We start from the raw sequence: 14643 nt of genomic DNA, 5'->3' as shown, positions 1-14643 counted from the left end.
TCTAGGTGGCTAGGGTTAAAGGTTATGATTAAGGTTAAGGCTTAGGAGTTAGGTTAGCTAACATGCTAAGTAGTTGCAAAGTTGCTAATGAACTTTTATTTAACTAGGCAAGTCAGTTAAGAACAAATTCTTATTTATAATGACGGCCTACCGCGGAACAGTGGGTTAACTGCCTTGTTCAGGGGCAGGACGACATATGTTTACCTTGTCAGCTCAGGGATTCGATCCAGCATCGTTTTGGTTACTGGCCCAATGCTCTAACCACTAGGCTACCTGTCTCTAACCACTAGGCTACCTGTCTCTAACCACTAGGCTACCCGTCTCTAACCATTAGGCTACCTGTCTCTAACCACTAGGCTACCTGTCTCTAACCACTAGCCTACCTGTCTCTAACTACTAGGCTACCTGTCTCTAACCACTAGGCTACCTGTCTCTAACCACTAGACTACCCGTCTCTAACCACTAGACTACCTGTCTCTAACCACTAGGCTACCCGTCTCTAACCACTAGGCTACCTGTCTCTAACCACTAGGCTACCCGTCTCTAACCACTAGGCTACCTGTCTCTAACCACTAGACTACCCGTCTCTAACCACTAGGCTACCTGTCTCTAACCACTAGGCTACCTGTCTCTAACCACTAGGCTACCTGTCTCTAACCACTAGGCTACCTGTCTCTAACCACTAGACTACCCGTCTCTAACCACTAGGCTACCTGTCTCTAACCACTAGGCTACCCGTCTCTAACCACTAGGCTACCTGTCTCTAACCACTAGGCTACCCGTCTCTAACCACTAGGCTACCTGTCTCTAACCACTAGGCTACCCGTCTCTAACCACTAGGCTACCTGTCTCTAACCACTAGGCTACCCGTCTCTAACCACTAGGCTACCTGTCTCTAACCACTAGACTACCCGTCTCTAACCACTAGGCTACCTGTCTCTAACCACTAGGCTACCTGTCTCTAACCACTAGGCTACCTGTCTCTAACCACTAGGCTACCTGTCTCTAACCACTAGACTACCCGTCTCTAACCACTAGGCTACCTGTCTCTAACCACTAGGCTACCCGTCTCTAACCACTAGGCTACCTGTCTCTAACCACTAGGCTACCCGTCTCTAACCACTAGGCTACCTGTCTCTAACCACTAGACTACCTGTCTCTAACCACTAGGCTACCTGTCTAAATTCTCCGTGGTGAGATTGGAACACTAACCTTTGTGTTGTTAGACGTTCGTGTTATACACACCTACCCCTCCACTCCAACCAACCACCCTCCTTTCATTTTTTGACGTAGCCTTTTACACTCATACCCGTATACGGTTGATATGTCAGATTTGGGCACTGATAAATGCCTACATTGGAACACAGTAGCTGTACAGTAACATGCTAAACATGACATCAGAGCTCAGGCTCTGTGCTTCACAGCGCTGTATGGGCTTTGACTGACAGACGTTCTGAACATTCACAACAGCACACCCACCTGAATGCACTCATGACTCCTTTCTATGCTCAACAAAATGATGATCTGTTTCCCTGAATTGCATTGTGAAATCCTAACACTGTAATATCATATTTTATGACTTACTCGTGTTGGCATTAGAGCCGGCTTTCAGATGATACCCACCTGACCTAGATTGCGATTTATAATGGACCATTTTTTGATTCCATTAACAACAACAGTAATTGTGTGATGGCGGGGATTCAGGGTTGTTTTCCAAACAAAACAACTACAAGTGTTCTTGCTGTATTTCCTCAAATTAACTGATATTGGTTGCATAAACATATTTAGCAGCTGTTATTGGGGGTGTAGCGAAATGCTTGTGTTACTAGCTCCAACAGGAACTGTGCACACTTTGTAGAGGTGTGTGTCCACTTGGAGACACCAGTTAGTCCTCTCACTCAAACCCTTGTCATTGTTTTGTCTTATGTTGCACCTACACCACATTTTCCAGGAATAGTTGTATCATGTTAATGAATGTACAGTATACAGAGTATTTTCAGATTTCGTTATCAAAAACTGCGACGAAAAGTACAGTAAATGTAAAATGCACATAAAATCAACACAAGTTTTTGTAGTTTTTGTATTCAGTCTTGTCAGGTGAACTGTTGTGTCCTCACCTTTTATTTTTTTATTTAACCTTTATTCAACCTTTATTTAACTAGGCATGTCAGTTAAGAACATATTCTTATTTACAATGACGGCCTACCCCGGCCAAACCCTAAACCGGATGACACTGAGCCAATTGTGTGCCGCCAAATGGGACTCCCAATCATGGCCGATTTGTGATACAGCCTGGAATCGAACCAGGGTCTGTAGTGATGCCTCTAGCACTGCAGGGTCTGTAGTGACGCCTCTAGAGATGCAGTGCCTTAGATCTTAAGTCTAATCATTTTCCCATGATCTCAGAACGGTTCCCTTTTGATTGCTACCATGATTATGCATAGCATATGCTTTTAATTTTTCTTCTTTAAGAAACATTTCAATTAATCCCTATGCATATAGGCCAATTCCCATGAGTGTAAAGGATTAAGTAACCACCTGTCTTATGTAACCATACCAAACGTAACATATCATACTATTTTGAGGGCCCAGGATTTACATTTACTATGTTACGTCTAGTCTATGATACCAGGCTGGTGCTGCAGAGTCACGCCTCAGTTTCCTCATGTGGCTCTGAACACAGACACACACACACACATACACTGTTAAAATGTACCAGCTGCAACAAACAGGTTTTTTAGTTTTGTTCAGCCACTCTTTTAGACAGTCAGTAGTTTCAGCTGCTCCTTTGATGGCATGGTGCACAACAAGCCGTCCAAGCCACAACACCCACGCAGACCTATTAGGCCTATCCCACAACAGGGCTCTCGACAGATGGGTTGTGACTTGGTAGTGACACAAGCCAGGACAGACCACTGGAGGGTGAGGAGGTGGAGGAGGGCTGGTGGTGGTGGAGGAGGGCTGGTGGTCCTAAACAGGACAGACCACTGGGGGGTGGAGGTGGTGGAGGGCTGGTGGTGGTGGCGGTGGTGGTGGTGGAGGAGGGCTGGTGGTGGAGGTGGTGGGGGTGGTGGTGGTGGTGGAGGAGGGCTGGTTGTCCTAAACAGGACAGACCACTGGGGGGTGGAGGAGGTGGAGGGCTGGTGGTGGTGGTGGTGGAGGAGGGCTGGTGGTGGTGGTGGAGGAGGGCTGGTTGTCCTAAACAGGACAGACCACTGGGGGGTGGAGGAGGTGGAGGGCTGGTGGTGGTGGTGGTGGTGGAGGAGGGCTGGTGGTGGTGGTGGAGGAGGAGGGCTGGTGGTGGTGGTGGAGGAGGGCTGGTTGTCCTAAACAGGACAGACCACTGGGGGGTGGAGGAGGTTGAGGGCTGGTGGTGGTGGTGGTGGTGGAGGAGGTTGAGGGCTGGTGGTGGTGGTGGAGGAGGAGGGCTGGTGGTGGTGGTGGAGGAGGGCTGGTAGTCCTAAACAGGACAGACCACTGGGGGGTGGAGGTGGAGGAGGGCTGGTGGTGGTGGAGGTGGTGGTGGTGGAGGAGGGCTGGTGGTCCTAAACAGGACAGACCACTGGGGCGTGGAGGAGGTGGTGGAGGGCTGGAGGTGGTGGTGGTGGTGGTGGAGGAGGGCTGGTAGTGGTGGTGGTGGTGGTGGAGGAGGGCTGGTAGTCCTAAACAGGACAGACCACTGGGGGGTGGAGGTGGAGGAGGGCTGGTGGTGGTGGAGGTGGTGGTGGTGGAGGAGGGCTGGTGGTCCTAAACAGGACAGACCACTGGGGCGTGGAGGAGGTGGTGGAGGGCTGGAGGTGGTGGTGGAGGAGGGCTGGTTGTCCTAAACAGGAAAGACCACTGGGGGTGGAGGAGGTGGTGGTGGTGGTGGTGGTGGAGGAGGGCTGGTTGTCCTAAACAGGACAAACCACTGGGGGGTGGAGGAGGTGGTGGTGGTGGAGGAGGGCTGGTTGTCCTAAACAGGACAGACCACTGGGGGGTGGAGGAGGGCTGGTGGTCCTAAACAGGACAGACCACTGGGGGGTGGAGGAGGTGGTGGAGGAGTGCTGGTGGTCCTAAACAGGACAAACCACTGGGGGGTGGAGGAGGTGGTGGTGGTGGTGGAGGAGTGCTGGTGGTCCTAAACAGGACAAACCACTGGGGGGTGGAGGAGGTGGTGGTGGTGGTGGAGGAGGGCTGGTGGTCCTAAACAGCCAGTTTAGTTGTACAGTAGGATCCTCTCTCTGCCCCCCTCCACCTGTCAACATTACAGTTGTGTCTGGGTGGTAGGCAGCTACAGTATTTCAAAAAGAATCATTTGCATTTCTGAGTGACTGCATGCCTGTTTTTACTGTATGTGGTGGACTCAGGATGTGTGTGTTGGACGGTGAAGAGTTGATGACAGCGCTCCAGATGGATTGTGGGAGCTGGTGATGATGATGATGAAGGGTTAGCGGTCTGCTTGTCCAAGTGTGTATTGGAAGTGGTTGGGCTGGGGCTGAGGTGCTGTGTGTGTCCCCGGGTCATGCAGAGTTCTCTGGGCTGTGTGTGTGTGTGTCTTTGGCTACCGTGTTTGTTTGCAGTCTGATCCCCTTCATAAAGGACTGAGATGAGAGCACTAACAGTTGTGTTGAAGACTGCTCTTTCTCTAATGTCACACATCGCTGGTGGAAAACACTTCTATGTTGAGGGGTGTGTGTGTGTGTGTGTGTGTGTGTGTGTGTGTGTGTGTGTGTGTGTGTGTGTGTGTGTGTGTGTGTGTGTGACGGACAAATGGCAATACTAACCCCTGTTTTCTCTCCCTCTCTCTCTCTCCCTCATAGTGACATATTTGATGCCATGTTCCCTGTCATGCACATTGCGGGAGAGACAGTTATTCAGCAAGGTTTGTGAACATAATGTATAATATGTTAACTCTGTAATACACACATGTACAGAACACATAGTAGACCTACTGTACATACTGAAACTGAACTGTAGTATTACCACACACACACACACAGACGGTAGTACTCCTGCAGACATGCAGTACTGACTGTACTCCCTCTCTTTCTACCAGATGTCAGTGTGACTTCCTCCAAGTCTGACAGTTGTCACTAGTTACCACAGCGACAAAGTCAAAATTGCCTATAACGGTCAAATTCATGAAAACAAAAATGTGCTTTCTTGTCTTAATATAAGGTTAGCAGTGTGATTAGGGTTAGGTTTAAAATCAGATTTTAAGAAGATACTTTTTAGAAATAGGCAGGGTTTATGACCTTGTGGCTGTGCCAGCTAGTAACTACCCAGTCTAACCGCAGCAGTCCAAGGTCTCAGTCTAGACATCCCATAGCCTTTCAAGCTAAACAGAGCCAATCTGGTCCAGACATATTTGTTGGGGGGGGGGGGGGGTTCCCTATCGAACACAGACTCACAGACAAACAAACACACGTAGCCACACACTTACTGTAAGCTCTCACACACACATACAGACAGACACAAACAGATTAAGCCACACATTGGCACACACAGAGACAGACACAAACACACAGTATAGAGTAGATTCAGGCAATAGGCACACATATAGGTGTGTACACACCCTCTCTCTCTCCCTCCCTGCTTCCCCCAGACAGTGGTCCTGTGGTAGACTGTACAGTATCTGTCCTAATTTGGTGATAACTAGGAGGTGGGTGAAGAGGGAGAGAGAGGGGGGAGAGAGAGAGAGAGGCAGTGGGGAAGGGAGACAGAGAGAGAGAGAGAGGCAGTGGGGAAAGGAGAAAGAGGGAGAGAGAGAGCGAGAGAGAGGCAGTGGGGAAGGGAGACAGAGAGAGAGAGAGAGAGAGGCAGTGGGGAAGGGAGAAAGAGGGAGAGAGAGAGCGAGAGAGAGGCAGTGGGGAAGGGAGACAGAGAGAGAGAGAGACAGTGGGGAAGGGAGACAGAGGGAGAGAGAGAGAGAGAGAGAGGCAGTGGGGAAGGGAGACAGAGGGAGAGAGAGAGAGAGGCAGTGGGGAAGGGAGACAGAGGGAGAGAGAGAGAGCTTCCCAGCTGCTGTGTAATATAGCTACAGTACATTACTACAGTACATTACTACAGTATACACTACAGACTACTGATGTCACTGTTCACTGTCTGGACTCTGCTGTAGCTCCTGGCCAAAGATATCTATGGTTTAACAGTATATATATATATATATATATATATATATATACACTGCTCAAAAAAATAAAGGGAACACTTAAACAACACAATGTAACTCCAAGTCAATCACACTTCTGTGAAATCAAACTGTCCACTTAGGAAGCAACAATGATTGACAATAAATTTCACATGCTGTTGTGCAAATGGAATAGACAACAGGTGGAAATTATAGGCAACAGCAAGACACCCCCAATAAAGGAGTGGTTCTGCAGGTGGGGACCACAGACCACTTCTCAGTTCCTATGCTTCCTGGCTGATGTTTTGGTCACTTTTGAATGCGGTGCTTTCACTCTAGTGGTAGCATGAGACGGAGTCTACAACACACACAAGTGGCTCAGGTAGTGCAGCTCATCCAGGATGGCACATCAATGCGAGCTGTGGCAAGAAGGTTTGCTGTGTCTGTCAGCGTAGTGTCCAGAGCATGGAGGCGCTACCAGGAGACAGGCCAGTACATCAGGAGACGTGGAGGAGGCCGTAGGAGGGCAACAACCCAGTAGCAGGACCGCTACCTCCGCCTTTGTGCAAGGAGGTGCAGGCCACAAATGTGCATGTGTCTGCTCAAACAGTCAGAAACAGACTCCATGAGGGTGGTATGAGGGCCCGACGTCCACAGGTGGGGGTTGTGCTTACAGCCCAACACCGTGCAGGTTGTTTGGCATTTGCCAGAGAACACCAAGATTGGCAAATTCGCCTGTGGCGCCCTGTACTCTTCACAGATGAAAGCAGGTTCACACTGAGCACGTGACAGACGTGACAGAGTCTGGAGACGCCGTGGAGAACGTTCTGCTGCCTGCAACATCCTCCAGCATGACCGGTTTGGCGGTGGGTCAGTCATGGTGTGGGCTGGCATTTCTTCGGGGGGCCGCACAGCCCTCCATGTGCTCGCCAGAGGTAGCCTGACTGCCATTAGGTACCGAGATGAGATCCTCAGACCCCTTGTGAGACCATATGCTGGTGCGGTTGGCCCTGGGTTCCTCCTAATGCAAGACGATGCTAGACCTCATGTGGCTGGAGTGTGTCAGCAGTTCCTGCAAGAGGAAGGCATTGATGCTATGGACTGGCCCGCTCGTTCCCCAGACCTGAATCCAATTGAGCACATCTGGGACATCATGTCTCGCTCCATCCACCAACGCCACGTTGCACCACAGACTGTCCAGGAGTTGGCGGATGCTTTAGTCCAGGTCTGGGAGGAGATCCCTCAGGAGACCATCCGCCACCTCATCAGGAGCATGCCCAGGCGTTGTAGGGAGGTCATACAGGCACGTGGAGGCCACACACACTACTGAGCCTCATTTTGACTTGTTTTAAGGACATTACATCAAAGTTGGATCAGCCTGTAGTGTGGTTTTCCACTTTAATTTTGAGTGTGACTCCAAATCCAGACCTCCATGGATTGATAAATTGGATTTCCAATGATTATTTTTGTGTGATTTTGTTGTCAGCACATTCAACTATGTAAAGAAAAAAGTATTTAATAAGATGATTTCTTTCATTCAGATCTAGGATGTGTTGTTTAAGTGTTGCCTTTATTTTTTTGAGCAGTATAAATATATATATATGTATACAGTATAAAAACTGAGTGTACAGGACATTAGGAACACCTGCTCTTTCCATGACATAAACTGACCAGGAGAATCCAGGTGAAGCTATGATCATTTATTGATGTCACTTGTTAAATCCACTTCAGTCAGTATAGATGAAGGGGAGTAGATGGGTTAAAGAAGGATTGTTAAGCTTTGAGAAAATTGAGACATGGATTGTGTATGTGTACCATTCAGAGGGTGAATGGGCAAGACAAAAGATTGAAGTGCCTTTGAACAGGGTATGATAGTAGGTACCAGGCGCACCAGTTTGAGAGAGTCAAGAACTGCAACGCTGCTGGGTTTTTCACACTCAACAGTTTCTCGTGTGTATCAAGAATGTTCCATCACCCAAAGGACATCCAGCCAACTTGACACAACTGTGGGAAGCATTGGAGTCAACATGGAATTCCTGTGGAATGCTTTCGACACCTTGTAGAGTCTATGCCCCAACGAATTAAGGCTGTTCTAAGAGCAAAATGAGGTGCATCTCAATATTAGGAAGGTGTTCTTAATGTTTTGTACAGTCAGTGTATATAATGGACTATCCAGATATGGCTAAACTGTTATCCTGATGTAACACGGTGGCCTAGCCTAACTGGTGGCCTAGCTCATCTTAATCTGCTGCATTTCAAATGTAGGATCAACCCCTGTCTGTGTTACCAAGGAATCTGTGTCTGGCCATGTGCAGAATGAAGGCACCTTCTAATGTTCACATCTAGGCTAGTTTCAAAAACACTTTCTATCTGCTGTAATTTGAGGTTGAAAATGCCCTCAAATGACCCCAGCTCTCACACAACAGCAGAACATACCATGTCAGAGAAGAGGCTCAGGCAGATCTTAAGACTTGAATTCTACTACAGTATTTAAGTAAAAAGTACAAATGAAGAATCTTAATTTGATCACCCTGTTGCAGGAGAACATCCCTGCAATGCAGGAAATGTAAAAGTGTATTTGAGGTTTAAAATGGCTTCTGAAGTTTGTAATTTCCTACTTTGACATTTCCGATTTGATTTTCCCTTACGAAAAATGTGTCAACCCCAACAAAAAGGTCCATTAATTATAAACCATGTAATAATTCACGTTTCTTGTTGCTGCAGGATAATTTTCCTGCTGTAGCAAATGGGCTCAAATTAAGATCCTATATCGGTACAAATACAGACCTACACAGTATATCAAAAGAGTCAATAGAACCTCACAGTAACATTTTGTTTGCTGTAAAAAGACTACTGATATTCCTCAGTCGTTGGTGTACATTTAGCATTCCAGCCAGGTGACACAAAGCAAACGTGAGCCTGGGGATGTAGTCCTTTTGAAGACAGTCAAAGAACATTGGCAGCAATGCTTGTTACACTTCCCCTATGTTGAAACAAGGTCTTTCTTACTGTGTGTGTTGGAGTGCATCGACCTGAATGTGTCTGTGTTTGTGTGTTTTGTGTGTGTCTCTGTCAAATATTTGCCTGCGGTCTTGGGGCTCAGGGTTCTGCTAGAAGGAGAAACAAAGACTTCACAGCCAAGGTGATAAAAGACAGGAAGAGTGGAGAGAATAGAGAGATGGAGTGAGAGAATGAGGGAATGACAGAAAGACAGAGAGAGATGAGATGAAAGAGGGAGAGAGGGAGCTGAGGAAGGCCGGCCAGGTTGAAGCAGGTTGGATGGAGGGGACAGAGAGGACACAGTCCCGAACCTCTCTCCCCTCTCCAGTGATAAATGTGTGTGATGAACAACTCTAGCCTCTACACACAGTATTAATTAGCTGTATGAACTCCTGTGAACCCTCAGCACGGGGATCCTCCAGCCTTTCAACTCCTCAATCTCACACACACACACACACACACACACACACACACACACACACACACACACACACACACACACACACACACACACACACAGATACACACACACACACACACACACACACACACACGGATACACACACACACACACACACACACACACACACACACACACACACACACACGGATACACACACACATGCGTACACTCGCACAGGGACAGACACTGACACACACACACACACGCACAGTCACACACAAATCAAATTCTATTGGTTGCATACACACACACTTACACACACTCACTGTCTCTCCCCCACCATGCACACACGTGTACCCTCTAGGCCAGGGCAGGTTGTTGCCCTAACGCTGTTAGAGGCCTTCCGTTTAAATACCTGGGAAAGAAGAGAGAGACCGATGGGTATAGCCCCTTTCTGAGAGAGAGAGAGAGAGAGAGAGAGAGAGAGAGAGACCGATGGGTATAGCCCCTTTCTGAGAGAGAGAGAGAGAGAGAGAGAGAGAGAGAGAGAGAGAGAGAGAGAGACAGATGGGTATAGCCCCTTTCTGAGAGAGAGAGAGAGAGAGAGAGAGAGAGACCGATGGGTATAGCCCCTTTCTGAGAGAGAGAGAGAGAGAGAGAGAGAGAGAGAGAGAGAGAGAGACCGATGGGTATAGCCCCTTTCTGAGAGAGAGAGAGAGAGAGAGAGAGAGAGAGAGAGAGAGAGACATGAGGTTCCCAAAGTTAAGGGCTTCTGGCTTGCATCCTTATTGGATTTCCCTGGAAGTGTTTGTGGGGGTGGACAAAGTGTGCGTCTGTCTGCCTGCCTGCCTGCCTGCCTGTCTGTCTGCCGATGTGTGTAAGCTCAACCATGATATTTTCCTCAGTATCATCCAGCCATTATGAACGGTGTAGATTGTGGGGGAAAGGGGGGAGGACAGAAGCGCTTTACAAATGGTCCTGAGCTCTTAATGCACTGCACTGTTTGCCCAGACATTTATTTTTATTTTTCTGAATGAGGGGGGTTCAAATCCATCAATCCACCATGGAGAAATACACGAGGGGGAGGGGTTAATGACACAGGCTTGAAACATCATTGGTTAATTAAACCCCAGATATTTTCCGAGCGCTCTCTCTCTCTCTCTCTCTCTCTCTCTCTCTCTCTCTCTCATGTTCTCTCACACTTCTATTACTCTCTCCTCTACAGGTGACGAAGGAGACAACTTCTATGTGATTGACCAAGGAGAGGTGGATGTAAGTTTCCCATTGGCTTATTCATTCCTCCCCTCTCCACTCCCCTACAACTCCCCAGGTCATTCTCAGTCACCTTCCCTGGTAAAATAAGGGTTAATAAAAGCAGTGTTAACCAAACCTCTCTACGAGTACCCCCAGCCAGTTCTCATTGGAAAGACGAGAGAGAGACAAGAAAATCATCCCTCTCTTCTTAGAGGAGAAGTGAACATCTGAGAGTTACTGTAGTAACACACCTAATTCAACGAATCAAGAGCCACTTCCTCTGTTACACAGAGATAGAGAGCAATATGTGTCCTACCTACCTCACACATACCTTCCTACCTCTACCTCATACACAGACCTACCTACCTCTACCTCACGCACACCTACCTACCTCTACCCCACACATACCTTCCTATCTCTACCTCACACAGACCTTCCTACCTCTACCTCACACATACCTTCCTACCTCTACCTCATACACAGACCTACCTACCTCTACCTCACGCACACCTACCTACCTCTACCTCACACAGACCTACCGACCTCTACCTCACACATACCTACCTACCTCTACCTCATACACAGACCTTCCTACTTCTACCTCACACATACCTACCTACCTCTACCTCATACACAGACCTTCCTACTTTTACCTCACACATACCTACCTACCTCTACCTCATACACAGACCTTCCTACTTCTACCTCACACATACCTTCCTACCTCTACCTCACACAGACCTACCGACCTCTACCTCACACATACCTACCGACCTCTACCCTACACATACCTTCCTATCTCTACCTCACACAGACCTACCGACCTCTACCTCACACAGACCTACCGACCTCTACCCTACACATACCTTCCTATCTCTACCTCACACAGACCTACCGACCTCTACCTCACACAGACCTACCGATCTCTACCCCACACATACCCTCCTACCTCTACCTCACACATACCTTCCTAGCTCTACCCCACACATACCTTCCTAGCTCTACCCCACACATACCTTCCTACCGCTACCCCACACATACCTTCCTACCTCTACCTCACACATACCTTCCTAGCTCTACCCCACACATACCTTCCTAGCTCTACCCCACACATACCTTCCTACCGCTACCCCACACATACCTTCCTACCTCTACCTCACACATACCTTCCTAGCTCTACCCCACACATACCTTCCTACCTCTACCTCACACATACCTTCCTAGCTCTACCCCACACATACCTTCCTAGCTCTACCCCACGCATACCTTCCTACCTCTACCTCACACATACTTTCCTACCTCTACCTCACACAGTTCTACCTACCTCTACCTCACACAGGGCTACTTACCTCTACCTCACGCAGACCTACCTACCTCTACCTCACACACACCTACCTACCTCTACCTCACACCTACCTCTATCTCACACACACCTACCTACCTCTACCTCACACACACCTACCTACCTCTACCTCTACCTCACACACACCTACCTACCTCTACCTCACACAGACCTACCTACCTCTACCTCACACAGACCCACCTACCTCTACCTCACACACACCTACCTACCCATACCTCACAAAGACCTACTTACCTCTACCTCACACAGACCTACCTAACCATACCGCACACAGACCTACCTACCTCTACCTCACACAGACCGACCTAGCCATACCTCACAAAGATCTACCTACCCATACCTCACAAAGATCTACTTACCTCTACCTCACACAGACCTACCTACCTCTACCTCACACAGACCTACCTGCCTCTACCTCACACAGACCTACCTACCTCTACCTCACACACACCTACCTACCTCTACCTCACACAGACCCACCTACATCTACTTAACAAAGAACTACCTACCTCTACCTCACGCAGACCTACCTACCTCTACCTCATGCAGACCTACTTACCTCTACCTCACACAGACCTACCTACCTCTACCTCATACACAGACCTACCTACCTCTACCTCACGCACACCTACCTACCTCTACCTCACGCATACCTACCTACCTCTACCTCACACACCTCTACCTACCTCTACCTCACACCTACCTCTACCTCACACACACCTACCTACCTCTACCTCACACCTACCTCTACCTCACACCTACCTCTACCTCACACAGACCTACCTACCTCTACCTCACACAGACCTACCTACCTCTACCTCACACAGACCTACTTACCTCTACCTCACACAGACCTACCTACCTCTACCTCACACCTACCTCTACCTCACACAGACCGACCTACATCTACTTCACAAAGACCTACCTACCTCTACCTCACACAGACCTATCTACCTCTACCTCATGCACACCTACCAGACCTACCTACCTCTACCTCACACCTACCTTTACCTCACACAGATCTACCTACCCATACCTCACACAGACCTACCTACCCGTACCTCACACAGACCTACCTACCTCTACCTCACACAGACCTACCTGCCTCTACCTCACACACGCTCACCTACCTCTACCTCACACAGACCTACCTACCTCTACCTCACACAGACCTACCTACCTCTACCTCACGCAGACCTACCTACCTACCTCTACCTCACGCAGACCTACCTACCTCTACCTCACACACCTACCTCTACCTCACATCTACCTCTACCTCACACAGACCTACCTACCCATACCTCACACAGACCTACCTACCTCTACCTCACACAGACATACCTACCTCTAACTCACACAGACCTACCTACCTCTACTTCACACACACCTACGTACCGCTACCTCATACCTACCTCTACCTCACACAGACCTACCTACCCATACCTCACACAGACCTACCTACCTCTACCTCACACAGACCTACCTGCCTCTACCTAATGCACACCTACCTCCCTCTACCTCACGCACACCTACCAACCTCTACCTCACACACACCTACCTCTACCTCACACCTACCTACCTCTACCTCACACCTACCTCTACCTCACACAGACCTACCTACTCATACCTCACACAAACCTACCTCTACCTCACACAGACCTACCTACCTCTACCTCACACAGAGCTACGTACCTCTGCCTCACGCACACCTACCTACCTCTACCTCACACAGACCTACCTACCTCTACCTCACACAGACCGACCTAGCCATACCTCACACAGACCTACCTACCCATACCTCACAAAGACCTACCTACCCATACCTTTCAAAGACCTACTTACCCATACCTCACACTGTCCTACCTGCCTCTACCTCACACAGACCTACCTACCTCTACCTCACACAGTCCTACCTACCTCTACCTCACACAGTCCTACCTACCTTTACCTCACAAAGACTTCACAATCACAATAGGACACCCTCATTCATGCAGATCACCAAAGCTAGCACATACTTCACATTGGTCAACTGTACTGCTGTTTGTGTTAAATGATGATGAGCACTGGCCTGGGGTCTTTTCTGACTTCATTGACTTGCGGTCTGGTCACGCTAGTGTGGGGCTCAGACACGCTCTGAACTCCACACAATGACAACAGTCAGAATACCTTTTTGTTTTAGGAACCCGAAGCGACAAAGAGATAGAGTTAAGTGGAGAGATAAAAAAAGAGAAAAAACAGATGGAAAGTCAAACAGGAAACAACCTTATCGGTTTACGATGAAGAGAGGGAGAGGAGACAGAGAGGGGGAGGGAGGGAGAGGAGACGTAAGGTAACCAGAGAGGACTGGGTCCAGGTGGGCGAGCTCCGCTGAGCGATAGAGGGGAGAGAGGGATAAGGTGTGAATGAGAGGGAGAGAGAAAGAGAAGGTGTGGGGGAGAGGGAGAGAGAAAGAGAAGGTGTGGGGGAGAGGGAGAGGGAGAGAGAAGGTGTGGGGGAGAGGGAGAGGGAGAA

General features: G+C 48.8%; 1 protein-coding gene across 1 annotated transcript in view; it reads left to right on the top strand.

Annotated features, from left to right (window-relative positions):
* The window catches only part of prkar1b (protein kinase, cAMP-dependent, regulatory, type I, beta), a gene marked incomplete in the record, with an annotated part of 165702 nt that overhangs the window by 108556 nt on the left and 42503 nt on the right, over nt 1-14643 (top strand). Inside the window, 2 exon segments of the mRNA XM_029728892.1 lie at nt 4803-4864; nt 10741-10787. Of these exon segments, the coding sequence (XP_029584752.1) occupies nt 4803-4864; nt 10741-10787 (109 nt within the window).

The sequence above is a fragment of the Salmo trutta genome, chromosome 32, assembly GCF_901001165.1.
Source record: "Salmo trutta chromosome 32, fSalTru1.1, whole genome shotgun sequence".
NCBI lineage: Eukaryota > Metazoa > Chordata > Actinopteri > Salmoniformes > Salmonidae > Salmo > Salmo trutta.
The sequence above is the reverse complement of the archived record's forward strand: the minus strand, read 5'-3'. Positions and strand labels throughout refer to the sequence as shown.